The sequence below is a fragment of the Streptopelia decaocto genome (assembly GCF_964273445.1).
Source record: "Streptopelia decaocto genome assembly, chromosome: 3".
Taxonomy (NCBI): domain Eukaryota; kingdom Metazoa; phylum Chordata; class Aves; order Columbiformes; family Columbidae; genus Streptopelia; species Streptopelia decaocto.
Genome location: NC_138656.1, coordinates 88,202,772 through 88,219,625, shown reverse-complemented (window position 1 = coordinate 88,219,625; position 16,854 = coordinate 88,202,772). Strand labels below are relative to the sequence as shown.

The window sequence follows — 16,854 nt, the reverse complement described above, 5'->3', positions numbered from 1 at the left end:
AAATATTTTAAGAGTCTGATTCATAATAAGAAAGGAGAACAATTACACAGTCTTTCCATGAATATTTAAGGCATGAGTCAGGCTGTATAATAGCTGTCAGATTCACAAGGAAAAACTGCAGATTTATACGTCTCCTCAGGAGCCAGCAGATGAGGCAGTTAGGGAGTACACAGTTGCACGTGACAGGCCTGAGAATTTCTCATTTTTGCCATAGAAGGATTTCACTTGAGTAAACATCTGATTTGAGAGAATTTTAAACTAACATCACACACTATAGCTGCACCTTTTATCAGGCCTAGACCATGGCAAATAAGAGACCTATTGTGCCCCTGAGTTCACATTAGGCAAAATTCTACTTCCTTTTAAAAAACAATAGGCCTCACTCACTGTTATATTCCTTTTGTTATACCAGTACTTTTAAAATGTGAGACAAGTTTACATAAAATGCAATACCTACTTCAACATTTTTAAAAAGTAACTTGCTCGCTTAAACTCTGTCCAGTTATTGCAAAACCTAACTTTTATATATAAACATTTCTTTTGATGTACCTTAAATGGCATGGCAACCGTAGCAGTATGTAAATGAATATGTTCATTTGGGAAAAGGGAAATTTATGTCTTCTACTCACTTGAGGTAGCTGTCTCACACACAAAGGTGACGAGGTTATCTTGAATCTTTTCAAAGGCATCAAAGTCATCAACAATAAATACATGACGCTCACTGGGCTTGCTGGCAATCTTAGCCAGCTCATTGTAATCTACATCAGCCACGCCAACCACAAAGACACTGAAGCCTGTAAAAATAACAGTAGTGGTAGTGGTAGTGTTAGGTAATGTTTTTTGTTGGGCATTATGCAAGCTCACACAGACTTGGCTACATAGTCCCCTCACTCTTCCATACAAAATGTACAATTCTTTCAACTCTACAGTGTCTTAAATTTGTTCTGTGTCCAAATCTCTGTGCACACCATTAGTTACCCAGTTCTCTAACTGTTGTCATCTCCTGCATTTTATGCTTCTCAGTTTCCCTTTCACTTTCTTAGGGTGCTAGTCATCTCACCAGTTTTTACTTTCCAAGTTAGCAATGAGTTTAACCTAGTTATCTAGTCTTCTATAATCAGCAGAGAGACATGGGCAGATTCAGAATGCAATTCATCTCACTAGGTGTGAAATCATCATCTCCTTGCTTTTGCCAAGAAAAGTTGGACCAGATGATCCTTGTGGTCCCTTACAAGCTGGTATTCTTTGATTCTGTGATTCTTTGTCAGGGTGGTTTTCCTCTTCTAAATCCTTAAATTAGTGTTTCCTTGCTTTCTGTGTCAAGTTTTTGTTTGCTGCTGTCTTCTAGCATTTACAGAATTCTGTCTATGACTCATTTCTTCATTTCCCTTCTCCTACCTAAGCCTCTCTTTGCCATAACAGAAACCAAGGGGAGGGGGGGAAAGGAAAAAAAAAAAAAAAAAAAGTCACTACATAATTCAGCACTATATAGAAAAAAAAAAAAAACCCACATAAAATTTCATCAACAAGCAAGTGCACAGACACTGGAAAATCTGGTTGGAGGCTAAAAGGAGAATTCACACTTATTGCAAATGTGCAAATGACAAAGCTATCTTTGTCTATATTTTTAATTTTTCAAAAAGAAATGGGGGGTAATTATTCCTCTGTAGCCAATTCTGGTGAACCTTTGGCTGAAATACTCTGTCCAGCTTTTAGCACAACGTTTAAGACTCAAAGAAACCAAAGTAAGTAGAGAGGACAGGAAAAATGATAAGAGGTTTAGAAAACATGGTCGAGAGGAGGTTGAAGGATATGAGTTTGTTTAGTCTAGAAAGGAGAAGACAAAGTGGAAATGACAACAGACTTCAAATATGAAGGCCCACTGTAGTGAACAGTGATCAGTTGTTTTGCTAGTTAACTAGGTAAATGATAATAAGACCATAAAATCATTAGCATCAATAAACACAAAGGCAAAATTTGAGGCAAAGCTTTCCAACTATTATGGCAGTTAAGCACTGAAGCAGATTATCCAGGGAGACTGTAGAGACTTATGAATACGTTAGCCAAACATCTTTATAAGTCATCTAGACAGAGCTGATTCCTTCAGATCACAGAGGCAGAGAAGACCACCACTTGTGTTTTACATGCCAGTGATTTCCATAAGGAAGTACATAATCTGCTTACCCAGGGAAAAGAACTCCAGGTAGTTCATGCACTGAAATGCAAAACTGCTGGGTGCAGGGACAGGAATAGACTCATATAAGCCACATTCAGTAAATCTGAAGAGGAAGCGCTATGCTTCTCAGCTCAAAAGATAATGAAGGAGTCAATTCAGATCCAGCTCCACCAAAAGCAGTTACTTTAACTGGAGATCCACTGGTTTATACCAGGTGAAACATAAAGCTCAAAAAGCCAGGCCCATTGCACCAAAAGCACTAGAATGCTGTGTATTTCACAATGATCCCTGGGGTCTACACAGCAAGGAGAGAAAGAAGTAACCGAAAGTCACATCTATGAAATGATATGCATGAGAAATTACTTGAAAGCCTTGGGAAGCCACATCCTTCCCCAGAAAGAAGGCAGAGGAAGAAAAAGTGACGTCTGGCCCAGGGTCTAAATTCTTTAAATAGTTTTGAGTTTTTCCCAAGTATTCAGAATACGTTTCTGAGTCCATAAATGACGAGTAAAGTTTTCCCAGATAACTGATGCACCACTTATAATTGCATTGCTTAACACATAAGGGAATGAAACAGCCAGGTACTGTGAATTGCTTACCAGAGTGCTGTATGACTGTTGCTGCTTTCCTCACCTCATCCTGAGACCGACCATCTGTGACAACAACAAGTACCTTGGGAACACCTCGCCTCATGCCACTCTCCCAAGTCAAAACCTTTTCTTTGATAAATGTTAGGGCTTTGCCTGCAAAGTGCACAATGAACAAGGTGTCAGCCGTATTATCTACAAGAGAAGAAGTCCCTTACTTTGAAAGGGCAACAGCCACAAATCTAAAACAAAAGAACATAAAAACCTAATTCTTCAGCCATGTAATATTATGATAATGAGGCAGTTTCTGAAATCATTTTCTCTTAAAGAAATATAATTACCACTCAGAATTACCTGTCCTTGTGTTTCCTCCTCTATACTGAATATTTTGAAGAGCTCCCAGGGCCTGGGCCTTGTCATCAAATGTATTCAGTTTAAATTCAGATTTTGCCTCATCACTGTACTGCACAAATGAAACCTGAAATGGAATATATCACAGTGTTCAGCCTCATACTTCCATATTCAGACCAACACTCTCCATCGAAATACATATTGTGGTATAGTAGTAGGCATTAAATAATTGCAAAATCTTTTTCATATCTGTATGATTATACGCACACATACAGATTTACAAACACAAATATCATCACAGACATGCACATGACACTTTTTTCCTTCTTTCTCTTTTCTGTAAGAAATATGATGTGACCTTAAATACATATGATTAAAATATTGCTATTACTATGATGCATATACATATAGTGCTTATTCTCTGCTTCTGAGCAGAGGTACATTATTTACAAAAACTCTTCCTTTTTTTAAATTAGGAAATACAAAATCTATTTGGCAATAATATGTCAACAAAATTGTATATATACAAAATTGTGTAGTCTCTTGCCTTAAATACTAGAATACAATCACTGAACCTGTATTCTGAAATAATCTTTAAATATTGTATTTATATATTTCATTTTACTCCTTCTAATATTCTGTAAAATTACAATATTATACTAATTTGATGCTGAATAGACATCTCTCTATATGTGTATATTCACATGTATTTATTGAAGCAAATTCCGCTTTTTAGATTATTAATATCCAGTTGAAAACCTGAGATTGTTGCAATTATTTCAAGAGGTATGTGAGTTAAATATTTTACTAAACATTAGCATACACATGTCTCTGTCACATGTCTCTGTCACCTCTATTAGGCTTCTCTATCTCTAGGCTGGGGAACCATACATATTCATGGGGAAAAAAAATATTATAAAACAAACAAACAAATGGAAAGGAAAACTACCAGTATAGATTAGAGCTTAGAAGGATAAAGAATGTCTGAGACAAAGCCAAGTGTGAGGGGTATCTTTTCCTTTAAATGTCTGGAGAGTTGAAGATAGAGAATCAAAGATCTAAAAACATTCTTAGAAGATGAAAGGCAGTTCATGAGCAGTGTAAGTAGTTTTTATAGTTACTGGACAAAATCTCTCCCACAATCTCCCACAAAAAACAAAAACAAAACAAACAAAAAAAAAGAAACAAACAACAACAACACACAAAAAAAAACCCCACACCTTCAGTTCAGCCTTTTAACTAAGGAAGGTGCAATGCACCTGTAAGTCATTGCAGTGCTCCAGAAATACCTCTTGAGAAGTGCGCTCGCATCTCATATCATTCACTTTATCTCGTGAAACAGAAATGGCCATGCAGTGATCTCATCCATCTTGCCATAAGCGGAAGAAAGCCAGTACTGGTGCAAGGCTCACAATAAGAAGCCTGGCAGGAAATGTCTTTGACATGACTATGATCAGCCCAGAAATGCTGAAAGTCCTCAATGGCTATTACTGTTCAGTCTTTCAAGATGCATTAATTCATTAAGAGGACTAACTTTTCACCTTTTCACACTTTTACTATGCCCACTGTGGGGTGGAGCCATGTTATCTGTCTTTAGGATGGGATGAAGAGATCTCTGGAAGAGTGTTTCTCAAGGGGATTCTGTCTACTTATTGCACTGGGATTCCAGGCAGCTCAACAAGACAAGGCGCTAATGGCCAGCCAGCTGGTCTCTACATGTATAAGACTCCTTTCTTGCACTGAGAAATTAAAACATAACCCTCACTCAACAGGCAGGCTGCCCCCAAAACAGATGATATGACACAGACAAAACCTAGCATTTAACAACTAAGCAGTGTGGCAATTGTTGATACCCTATACAAAGAAATAAAAATATAAAATTAATCATACATTGACCATACATGACCCCAGTTTCTCTGTCTGGAGGATTCACACACACTACAACTTTTATCTTTTGGAGTAGTAACCTCTCATGATAGACTAAATTCCCTTTGTATTTACAAAATGACCAATATATTTCATAAATAGTTACACATGTACACATGTACACATGCATTGCACAACAATCTAATACAAAAAAAAAAAAAAGGACAGCATTCTGAAAGAAAGTAAAAATCAGATGTAACTTCATTAATTCAGTTTCGTCTTTAGTTTCCCTCCAAAATATACCAAATGGAAATTAAAAAACCTACCTGGATTCCAGCAGGATTAATCAAGTCAAAGGCTCCTACTGTATTAAAAACAAATTTCACTACTTTGTTGAAGTTATCATCGCCAATACTCCAGGAAGCATCAGTCAAAAATACTATGTCTGCTTTGGCACCCCTGCATACTGAAAGACCAAGAAAAGGAAAACTTAAAACACATCAATCATATCACTATGAAATGAAGAGCATTGCTCCAAAATTTTAAAATTCAAGAATGACAAATATTCAACAAGCTTCTATTCCCACACAGTCAACCTGGCAGATGGCTAATGTTCAACACAAAAACATTTAATAAAAATTTTCAAATAAAAGTTCAAGAAATAAAGAAGAGCTCAAATATCAAATGTAAATGTTCTAAATTACTTTTTTTTTTTCTGAGTATCTACCATAAAACATAGATTGCCTGCTCAGGGCAGACAGACTCACAGACTTGCTGCAGGGCTATAGAACACCCTTATTTTTTTTGCCAAATTTATGCACCTTTCTGTTCTAAACCAGGAAATGCTGAAGTCTCGTAAAGCTCAAGAGCAAATGGATGGCATCAGGAAACTGGTCTCAAACTTCCCTAAAGTGCTGTGCTAGTTTTAAACATATTTAAATTTATGAAAAATAGCATTAAACTCTGAAGCAGTACAGCATCTACAGAAAAATAATGAATAATTCTACAAATAAACATACCATCTCGAGCTGGAGGAATTGTGGGAGGTGGAGGAGGGGTAGGTGGTGGAGTTGGTGCCTCTGTAGGTTTGAGCACTGAAATGAAATAATTTAAATAATTTTTTTACTCCTTATAAATCATTTCATTCAAGGAAAAACTCTAGATTATGTATTATATTGCCACACAGAAAGTCTCTAATCTTTTCTCACTAACCTAAACAATACACAATAGACAAGGAAACATTTATTGTGTTACAACAATAAAAAGATTATAATTATTGCTTAAAAAGGTACATGTTTCATTATAACAGGAACATTTTTACATGAGCTGAGTAACACTGTACTTTGATAATGCATCTGTTTTTCATCCAAGTGCTAGGAAATATTTGGTTTGAAGAAGAGCATAGGAATTTCTCTTTCCCTCATCAACTGTAGTTGAAATTGCACTGAGTTGAGTTGAATTGCACTTAAAAGAGGTATTGAAAGGCACTTAGGAGCAAGACAAGTTCTAGAGTTGAAACAAGACAAATTCTAGAACCAAAACTTAAGCTTCACAGTATCTATTACCTACCTGTACGCTCCCTCATAGAGACTGGAGGTCCTTCAAGGTTAGGGGTCTGTACAAAGACGGTAGCATTGTATTCTGTGTCTGGTGAGAGGCCAGTAAAACAATGGCTTGTTTCTGATCCACGGACAGTGATTTCCTGTCCCCTGGAACCTGTCAAAAAAGCCCAATGGAAATTAATTTAAAACCAAGTATTCCCTTTTTAATATTTGTACAAATAACTGTAGAGATTAGACACTTCTTGAGGGGAGGTTGGAGCAGATGGGACAGCAGTCTTGTCCCATAGAAGTCTTTCTAGACCAAGATTATGTGGTGACTATGCACCCTGGAACATACTGGAGAGTAACACTGCAGTGTATATATAAAACCCGGGTAACTAGCAGATTCTCAGTAATGAATATTAACTAGACAATAAACAGCACTCCCTCTTTGCACCTTTTTCACCACTCTATAAAAACAGGTCATGATGCATCATAGCTTCTGGTTGGTGCTTGCTGCCATCCCAAATAAACGTTGCTGTCACTGAAATAAGGTAATTATGTTTCCAGAAAATGCAAAAAATAAAATTCACTTGCCATCAGTTGGGTTTAGCTTCAGTCTGTAGGAAGTTGCTGACCGATGAGGTGACCATCGAATACAGAATGTATTCCAACCCACATTGTAACTTGTTACATCAGTGACGTTCAAATATACTGTGAACAGAGAAAGAGATAAATTGTTCTCTGGAAAACAGTACATAATGGATGAAACACATCAAAACTATAGTAGCAGTGCTGGTCCAGAACTTGATTTTTAAAGTACTCACAGAAGGAAAGAGCAGTTATAGTCAAATCTCTTCATTTTCTGTTATACTTTAGAGAATCCAGCCTAGCTATTTACAAAGGCCCAAAGTCTGATACCTTTCCTGTTTTGGGTAACAGTCCGTTTTATGAGATTTCACAGGAAGTAAGTTGAGTTCTTGATAAAATAAGAAACTTCCAAAAATCAGAATCTGACATATATATACCAGTATGAAAACAATGTACTGAGTCAACAAAACTCAGGATGCTTGATTCATCTTAACTGAAGAAATTTTTAGAAATTTCTTAACTAAGGCCATCAATAAAATCATCTCCTTCCAAAAAACTGAAGTTTCAATCACTGGATATTCCTGTGAGATAAAAGCAGAGTAGCAAAAAGCCAAGACCTGCTTAGTATGATTAGATTCTATAGTACCCCATAGATAGTCAAAGATTGATTCCAACTATAGCTGAAAAAAATTTTAGGAGGCAGACTAGAAAATTTTATGTTACCAAATCGTTATTTAAAACTGTATTTCCATTACCGTTCCCAAACTTAGTGTCTTTACGATCTACACCATGGACAGATGATAAGCATTCTCCATGAGAGGATATTCAGACTTTCTAACAACCAGACTTAAAAATCCTTTCTTAATCAAAGTTATTTCAGATCAGCATATGTATCTAGCATGATTACCAAAAGAAGTCATTTTGACTCACATGTAGTGCCTTGATCTGTCAAGGGTATGCTCATTCCAGAATCATACTGGGCATAAACATTCACATCGTAAGTAGTACTAGGAGACAGATTATGCAAGGTGTAGGAAGTCACTTCTCCCACAAAAACCTCCATGGGCTCATTCGAACCTTGAGTTGAAAGGAAGCATTAAGAAAGTAAAGAGAGGGAAAGGCTCGTGATTAGGTGAGCTACAAACCTATCCACCATCTTTTACATCTCATTAATTGCAAATCTCAGTTTTTTGAAAACAAAACATACTAATTTATTGAATTTTAGTATATTAGACTGTTGCAAACAGAATGTACACACAACTTTACAAACTATAGTGCAGTGTTAGTGATTAATTTAAGTTATAGGAAGGTATTTACATTGTTTCACCGCCACAGAAAACAAAGGTTCTGAAGGACATTAGTACCTTAATAAACGTCCAATACTCATTTCATATACACCAGTTCATATCCCCAGAAGGACAAGAGGCATTACAGAAAATAACAAGCATGGCCCAGGACTTGATCCACTCACTGTATTAAATTTTAACTCTACAATTCAATCTCTGTAATTGAATGTATGAAACATTGTATTTGATAGTTTGTGCTACTTCTAAAATACTGATAACAAGACTTAAGCTTCCGTCAAAAGTCCTATTCTGATCTCCCATTAACCATTCAGTGATCTGAAAGTGAACTCAGAACAAAGAGGTTTTCTTACCCACAGGTTTGTATACAATTTTATAGCCAAGAACAGGGGATGGTGAAGGATCCCAGGAAACTCTGAATCGTGTATACCATTCATCAGTTATATACATATTTTGAGGGGGAAGTAGTCCAACTAAAAAGGAAGAAAAGCACTCTAATTAGACTAGTGACTGTTTTTCAGCCTCTAGAAGCTTACATTCTAGCTCTCATAGGTAATAATCACAATTATGTAGTGCTCAAGGAATATGTGATATATAATATTAAAATTAATTACCAGTTCTGCCATTTCCAGTCAGTTGTCCACCATCTCCGTCTTCATACACAGCCACAACAGTAATTTTATATGGCGTATCTGATTGCAGTGGTTGTAGTATCACATTATTTCTTATCCCAGGAACTGTTGTCTATAATACAAAAGAAACAGAAGTAAACAAGCTCACAGACCTGTATCTGATCAATAATAAGAGTAACTAGGAGTAAAAATTTGTTTTGACACTTGGCACACTTTTTTTGTGCCACTGTAGATAAAGTAATTTAGGACATCTTAAGAGTTATAGCCTATAAACAATTATCAGTATTTGTTATTTTAAATTATAAAATGCTGTGATCAGTGCAAAAAGATAAAACAAATTGACTCTTCAGTCCCTACCCTTACATCAAACTGAGATGCTGCTAGTTCTTCACTAAGAATTCCCTACTGTTCCCTCATAGAAAGGAAAAAGTCATGAAGATGTGTTTCAAGACAGAAAAAGAGAGGGAAAAGCTCCTAAAATGAGGATGGAAGTCAAAGTGATTCATGCTACTCATCAGTTTCTTTTCTACTTTTTCATTATCCTCATCTTAGGATATCATTTTCTTGGCAGAAACAACAGTTAAGTCTGAAAAGGAAGATCTAAATATTTTAATATGGATCTCTCAACATCTCAACTTCTGGGTGTAGCCATGAGGTATTGCTCCCTTCTAATGAGAAGACAGGTGTAATCCAAAAAGGGACACTACTCCATAAAATGGCAATAAAGCGCTGAAACTATTGAAAGTAACTTGAGATATCTATCTCAAAAGCATATCCCAGTCAACATTTTCCATTATTACTTGACAAAAATTTTCAGTTGTTTGAGTCTTGCTGCTTTTATGACATGTCAAATATTTTCTGCAAAGAAGATATGTGTGTTGAAAAATATGTGTGTCCTGATTAACAGGTCCAGTAGGGAATTTTCAAACACTGAATTTTCAGCCTGTCCTGTACAATAACATAAAAGCAGGAATAACATTTGAATGACGCTCTGTACATGTTATATTTTGGCTGGTGACAGTCAGCAGGAATTCTGTCATTGACCTCTAGAAGGTCTGATTTTGGTTTTGCTATAAACACTCAGAATTTTATAAACTTCAGATTAACTTGTGCTGTCATTAAGCTGCAGGAAATTAAACACAAACACAATTCATAGTGAATCTTACAAAAAACAAGTGAGATGCTGAATCGAAGTTACCACTGCTTTATTATTAAACTCTGGCAACTCTTTTCCATTTATAAAATGGAGTTTATTCTGTATCTTAGCACACTGACTTCATAATGAATAGAGTATGAAGTAATAGATGGCTATTCACTGTAGCACAATGTTTGAACTAAATGTCAGAAAGCAAGTTCTGCTCAGAATCTTCTGATTAATGTGTGACTCACATATTTAACATTATTTTACATGCAAGATGGTTCATTAAACCATACATGTTCTGCAACTTTGTGGAAAAAAAGTGTTTCATACAAGCTATGTCTTCTCAGCATTGACAACAATGACTAAAGGACCACAGGGTATGCAGAGTATACTACTTATAGAGCAGGTATCTGTTTTTCCGTACCCAAAAGAATCAACTGAGAATGTCTCAATGCATACTAAGAAATTACAGAACTTACATATTCATCAATAGGGTCTCCCACAGTGGGTGAATAAATTATTCTGTATTGCTGGACTGGCCCATCAGCATGGTCCCATTGTACAGAAAGGCTGTTTGTGGTCTCATCGAACACTCTCACATTCCTTGGACCACTGCGTGGCACTAAAGAAAGAAAATACAGAAGGTTGTATGTAGCATGAGTCTTCCAGCTCAGTGTCACTCTCCCTGATTCAAACACTAAACTGAAGCCAAAGCTAAGGGCCCTCCCTGAAACCCTGAATAAACATATACAGGTAGATTTTGTCAAGAATAATATATCAGTGCCTGAAGGCCTTAAATAGAAATAGGGCCTTAACTGGATGAACTGGAGCAGTATGGAAGGGAGACAACATCAGAGGGATGTGCAAAGTGAGTATCTACAAACATGCTGCTTCTCAGACTTTTGCAGACAAGTGTAACTATAGCCTGTCACATCTGCAAGTTTTAGATGAATATGGGAGTTTAACAGAGAAAGTATAGAAGCAGCAGAAGAAAGGTGACCTGTTACTGTCAGAGACAGTTTCTTTACATGTTACTTCTAAAATTAAGTAAAAAAGTAATAAAGAAGCCAAGCCTAAGCCAATCAAGATCCCACAAACTAAGTTGTAACAAGGACATTTTGGTGTTTAGGAATTTCCAGGAAAAAAAAAAAAAAATCTGGGAAGGCTGGCATACACAGTTATCATGTAAGACACACAACAGGAAGCACATTTTTTTTTTTCTCTTGACAGCAAATTCTACCCATCTTAGTGTGCTATTTTTTTCCAAAGGACAAATTGTTATTTATCTGCAATCACATTTTAAAGAACAGGTTTTAAACTCTTCAACATTCAAATTAGACTTATTTCACAAGTGAAAATTACATTAGTGATTATGCATGTACCTCAGCTGCCAGACAACATAGCAAAAGCACCCATCCATGGAAGCCTATAATTGCTTCAGCCGTAATTCAGATGCATTGATGTAAGAATTGCACTGAATGGCTTACATTAATTGAGACTGCAATCAATCATATAAACCCTTCACACACCAATTTTGACATATCTTTCACAAAGAAAACACTGCATGCCTCTTACATGTTCTTCCTTGTGCTTGGCTTGGATTTCCTTCTCCATCTGCATACAGAGCTATAACATTTATTGAGTAAGGAGTGTCGGGAGCCAAGCGCTCCAGCATCACATCACGAGTGTTTCCTGGTACCACAATCTAAAACAGAAACAGAAGGCATCTTTATTAAAAAAGCTTCAGTTTATACCATATCTTGTTCAAATGAACAAATTGAATGGAATACAGGAACACAATCATGGTGCACACTTTCCAAGAAAAACAATATGAGTTTAAAAATAAAAATTCAAGAGGAGGTGTAGAATAATGACAAATACATAAGGAGTTCTTGTTCTGCAAACGGAATTGTTATTTTTTTATGTTTTACATGAAAATAGTTCAGAAAAAAAAAATAAAGAAAAAGAAAAAAGAAATATTCAGGAACCGAAACCAAAAAAAATAAATTCTGGTTTACTGATGTATAAAGGGCATACTCTAATAGGTACTAATAGACAGGTTCCCACTCATGTGTGAAATAATATGCAGTTTCACTTTACAGATGCAAATTCTTTCATTTCCGTACATAAAAATATATTCATCAGTACGGGTACAATATAGGTATACATTTTGTGTGAGTCCATTCAAAGGCTTAGGCCTAAAACTTCACCTATGCCTATGCAAATCCAAGAACACTTCACATCTGGAGGACAAACTTTCGCCCATATCCAGACTTTACTGCTCACCAAGACCTACTTAACACTAATCATTTGGGGTAAACAGATGGTTTAGTGGCAAAATCACATGAACTTGGCATCTGGTTTCATAATTAAATATTTCCTAATAAATCTCAGTTGTTCCCTTGTCTCTTCTTAAAAAAAAAAAAAAAAAAAGGATACTCAGTCCTCAATCCTCAGTTTTAAATGGGGGGGTCTTATTTCTTTTATTTCACCAAATTAAACATTCATTTAAAATGGACTGAATTCCTATAGACACAATGTTTTCAGTAGAGGGCAGACAGTTAATCTGAGTTCATTATTATTGTTCTGCACTCATTAAGGAAGCAATATCCTCCACACACTTTTAAAGAATAGTATTAAAAAAAATTACTTACAGATTCTGATGGCCTTGGGCCAGACAGTGGAGCGTAATTAATTCTATATTGCTGTACTGGACCTGGAGCAGGTTCCCATCGGACATTCATGCTGTTTGGTGTGGGATTGTAAACCTGAATGTTTCTTGGTGTTCCTCTCTCCACTAGACCAAGGATAAATTAAACTAAGCTTTACAAAGTTGCTTAGGTATGTTCTAGTTCTACTTGAATTTACAACAGTGCTCAAAGGAAGCTGAAAAGCATATCAGCCCAAGATAAACGCATCACTTTTGTTACCACAAAATCCACAAATCTGAGAATCTAAGTGATTAGTCTTTGAGAACATCTCTGTCATGCTGCAAAGTACATCTGTTTATACTGCAAATTGAAGGTACACAACATTTTGTCACCATATTGTTAATCAGACAGGTATGAAATATAGCCACAAACTACACAGTGCAGGTCATGTTGATGTTAGGAGCTCAAACTCCCTGGAAAATTTTAAGTACATGTTAAGAATATTAGCATGGATTAACACCAATATTTGCCATTTGTTCACCAGTATTGCTACTGGCAGTACAATTAAAATTTTACTGTTGAGTGGAAGCGAACAGTGAGTGGGCTGCACAACATAAGAGCTGAGCTTACTTGAGATATGTGGACTGAAAGTCTCCACTTGAATAAGCAAAGAAAACAGAGTAAGTTACAGAGCTGCAGCCATAACCAAGCAGGTGAACAGATTTTCTTACACTTATGCTTTGGGGAAAATAAATTTCCACTTTTGATGTAAAATCAATTTCTAATGATCTGAGCCACTCACACAAAAATATCCTAACATTTTCTTGAAAAGGACTATTTTACTTACAAGTTCTTCCAGTGTCAGAGGTACGTCCACCATCCCCCTCTGGGAAAACTGGAACCACAGTTACAGTGTAAGGTGTATTGGGTTCAAGAGTCCTCAGGATGACATAGTTTGTGTTTCCTGGTACTGTGGTCTACAAATTTAAAAAGAAAGGTAGAGGCATGACATTTACATAAATATGTAAAATTTTCAAGCTTTTTGTATCTCTCTTACTCCTCTGCTGCATCTAATTTCTAGACTGGATGTGATAAAAACTTTACCAAAGATGAAGCCTGAAGTAACAGGGTGCATGGTATCTTCTGGAATTGCCTTTTAAGAAGATTCTGTCTTGGGCTTAACAAAAATGGTTATTAAATCCTATGCTCTCCTATGCAATCCCCAAAGTTATCTTCACTTTTGGCTCCAGAACTTGTTATACTAATCTGCAGTGATCTCTTTAATAGCTACTGTTTAGCAGCTCACAGGCGTTAAAAGGTCACTATTTAAATTTAATAAATTAATAAATAAATAACGCTACAACATGCTAATGGAAATACATAATGAGCAACTCACTCTATTTAGTAAAACTCCACAGAATTTAAGAATATTTATCATCAGTATCTCTCTAGATGCTATTGAAAGAGTGGCAATTCAAGTACACTTCATTTCACGGGCACATCAGATTGCACAGATGTGGAAAAAGTAACACAAGTTGGAAAGAGTATTTTCCCAATCTGCAGCAAGGGTTCGCTCTTTAAAAATTAAGTAATTTTAGGAGATTAGAATAAGAGACCTGTATGGATTTTTCTGTCTTCACTAATATCATCCTGCTGACTGCCTACAGCTATGACTTCTTAGCAGTAAAAATGGACTGAAATGAGGTCTGCTGACTTAATAGCCTTTTGTACACCCTGAAGTCAGTTTTACATTTGCATTCACTTGCCTACGAATAAACAAACAAAAAATTGTGTGTGCTGTTAAGTCCCTGTGCTAAGAACGAATCCCTGAAGGTTTACTATGTAAAATCAAACATCTCTAATACCTATGGGAGTAACTGACTTCCATGGAGGTGCTCTGTATTTTCTCCAGGAGAACTATGAACAGAGAAAAAGCCAGTGCATAGGCAAACAAGACCCACTTCACTCAGCAACATTTCTCTCACTACCACCATGAGCCACAGTTTATCTGGGACAGTGAGATACACATGAATTATTTACCATTTCTTCTGCACCTCCAGCTGTAGGTCCATAAAACACTTTATACTGACGAGGATTTCCTTCTGCATGATCCCATCGAACGTTCAGAGTACTGGTGGTTGGATCATAAACTAGCAAGTTCTTCACAGTAGTGAGAGGTTCTGAAACAGATCAATGAGCTATCAGAAATGTGGAACCACATTCTCTCACCTGTGCTGTCAGGTCATGCCTATGTAATGTATCATTAGGAAATTTAAAAAACAACAGGTTGAGTAGTTCACGTTAAATGTTATTTCTCTTAATTAATGAGAACATATCAGCCTCATCTAATAGCATAAGGAATGCTAAACATAGTAAGAAAAATTTATTTCTGGACAGTATTTTAGAATTAGACAATGAGTTAGTTAGGATTTTCTTCTTCATTCCTCACCAAACACATTGCTATGTCTGACTTTTCACTGCAGACTCAAAAGTAGACTAAGTATTTTTCACTACATTTATAGTTATATAATTAATTGTTTTAAAATAGTTAATTGTTTTTTATGCCTGAAGTGCCTCTGATAACAAATCAGTCAATGCTTTCTATAGCAGGATCAAAATAATGCTATCAACATAAAACAGTACAGTCTCAAAGTGCACATTGTAAAGGTCAGTCTCTGAACTGAAGGTGCTGACAGGAAACTAGTAAACTTACACTTAATAGCACACATATGAGAGCCACATGCCTTCAGATGCTTGAAGGTGTTTGCTACATTGTGACACAGGGCAATTAAATAGGTTAAAATGAGGGAGGAGTTCCATGGTAGCACTAAGGTCTCTCTCAACCTCTAAAAGCCGGGCATCCAGTCTACGGTAGTGGTCCAGGGTTTCTCTGCAGCCAGTAGACTGACAGGCCTTCTCACTTCAGATATTTGAAACCCACCAAAGGACAAATATTGATAGGATTAATTTCACCACAAGAAATTTTTCTCAGCTAATTTGACAAGCAGTGTATCAATATTGTTTCCCATCTGGTAAGAATATCTCAAGAAGTTACTTACTGGTTCTGCCTCGTCCTGTCATTCGTCCCCCTTCACCATCTGCGTACATTGATGACACAGTAATAGCATATGGTGTGTCAGGCTGCAGCTTCTGTATTACCACACTGTTCTGCCGCCCTCCAACCATAGTCTGCAATAAACAAAAGGAAAATATCAAAATCACTTTTATGCTGCCCCTTTTATTCTTACTATTACAGTGAAGAATGTAAGCATTTGATGCAGAGCAGAAAACACCATGATATATGCTGCAATGCTCTTGTGATTGGCACTGACAGTAGACATTGAACAACAGTAATATTTGGTACAAATTCATCTTAGTAAGTTTAGACAGAGTCCAGTGACACAAAGCCAGTATTCTTTAAGACCTCCAGACTTGCATATAAACACAATTGCATATCAACTGCCAGTTCTGTGCCAGCACAGTGTTGCCTCTGACTGTATCATGTTGAAATCCTTTTATTCAGTTTGACAGAGTTCAAATTGGTTTCTTTATGCTCTACTCTCAGGTACAATCCAGGCATGGAATAAATTATAACACTCTGTAGATCTCTAATGTACATTTGATAGAATATCAACATTGTCTCTCCTTAATTTCAAATATTTTACAAAATGATACTTCAGCTTCTAAAACATCTTTGTTAAGAGTCTAAAATCATTATGCATCTTTCATTTCAATTTTTCTTTTACATATACTCCTTCAGTCATAATCTCTACCAAGTACAAGATTTACAGTGCACTGAGAATGATACTTAGATTCTTCAGCGGTTATGAATCATGAGCTTTTTGGGTTTTAATTGTGTGAAATTACACTTATTCAAGAGCATTCTTCATACTTTTAAGACCATCTGCACATTTTCAAAGCCTATTCAGCAAATACATTTGTCATAACACTTAAAAGCTTCTGGTGATGAAGAATTGATAATGAGCAAGCATTTAAACACCTTCACATTTCATA

At 36.2% G+C, this 16,854-nt stretch overlaps 1 protein-coding gene across 7 annotated transcripts in view; it reads right to left on the bottom strand.

The window, feature by feature from the left end:
* COL12A1 (collagen type XII alpha 1 chain) overlaps window positions 1-16,854 on the bottom strand; it is a 101,481-nt gene that overhangs the window by 33,238 nt on the left and 51,389 nt on the right. For all 7 annotated transcript variants that reach the window (XM_082047963.1, XM_082047964.1, XM_082047965.1 and 4 more), the window contains 16 exons: window positions 15,900-16,029; window positions 14,881-15,020; window positions 13,688-13,817; window positions 12,844-12,986; window positions 11,765-11,894; window positions 10,669-10,811; window positions 9,031-9,160; window positions 8,770-8,889; window positions 8,043-8,189; window positions 7,119-7,235; window positions 6,550-6,696; window positions 6,000-6,074; window positions 5,307-5,446; window positions 3,118-3,241; window positions 2,776-2,919; window positions 630-794 (listed from right to left, as the gene is read on the bottom strand). In XM_082047963.1, the coding sequence (XP_081904089.1) occupies window positions 630-794; window positions 2,776-2,919; window positions 3,118-3,241; window positions 5,307-5,446; window positions 6,000-6,074; window positions 6,550-6,696; window positions 7,119-7,235; window positions 8,043-8,189; window positions 8,770-8,889; window positions 9,031-9,160; window positions 10,669-10,811; window positions 11,765-11,894; window positions 12,844-12,986; window positions 13,688-13,817; window positions 14,881-15,020; window positions 15,900-16,029 (2,125 nt within the window). The remainder of the gene's footprint in view (window positions 1-629; window positions 795-2,775; window positions 2,920-3,117; window positions 3,242-5,306; window positions 5,447-5,999; window positions 6,075-6,549; window positions 6,697-7,118; window positions 7,236-8,042; window positions 8,190-8,769; window positions 8,890-9,030; window positions 9,161-10,668; window positions 10,812-11,764; window positions 11,895-12,843; window positions 12,987-13,687; window positions 13,818-14,880; window positions 15,021-15,899; window positions 16,030-16,854) is intronic.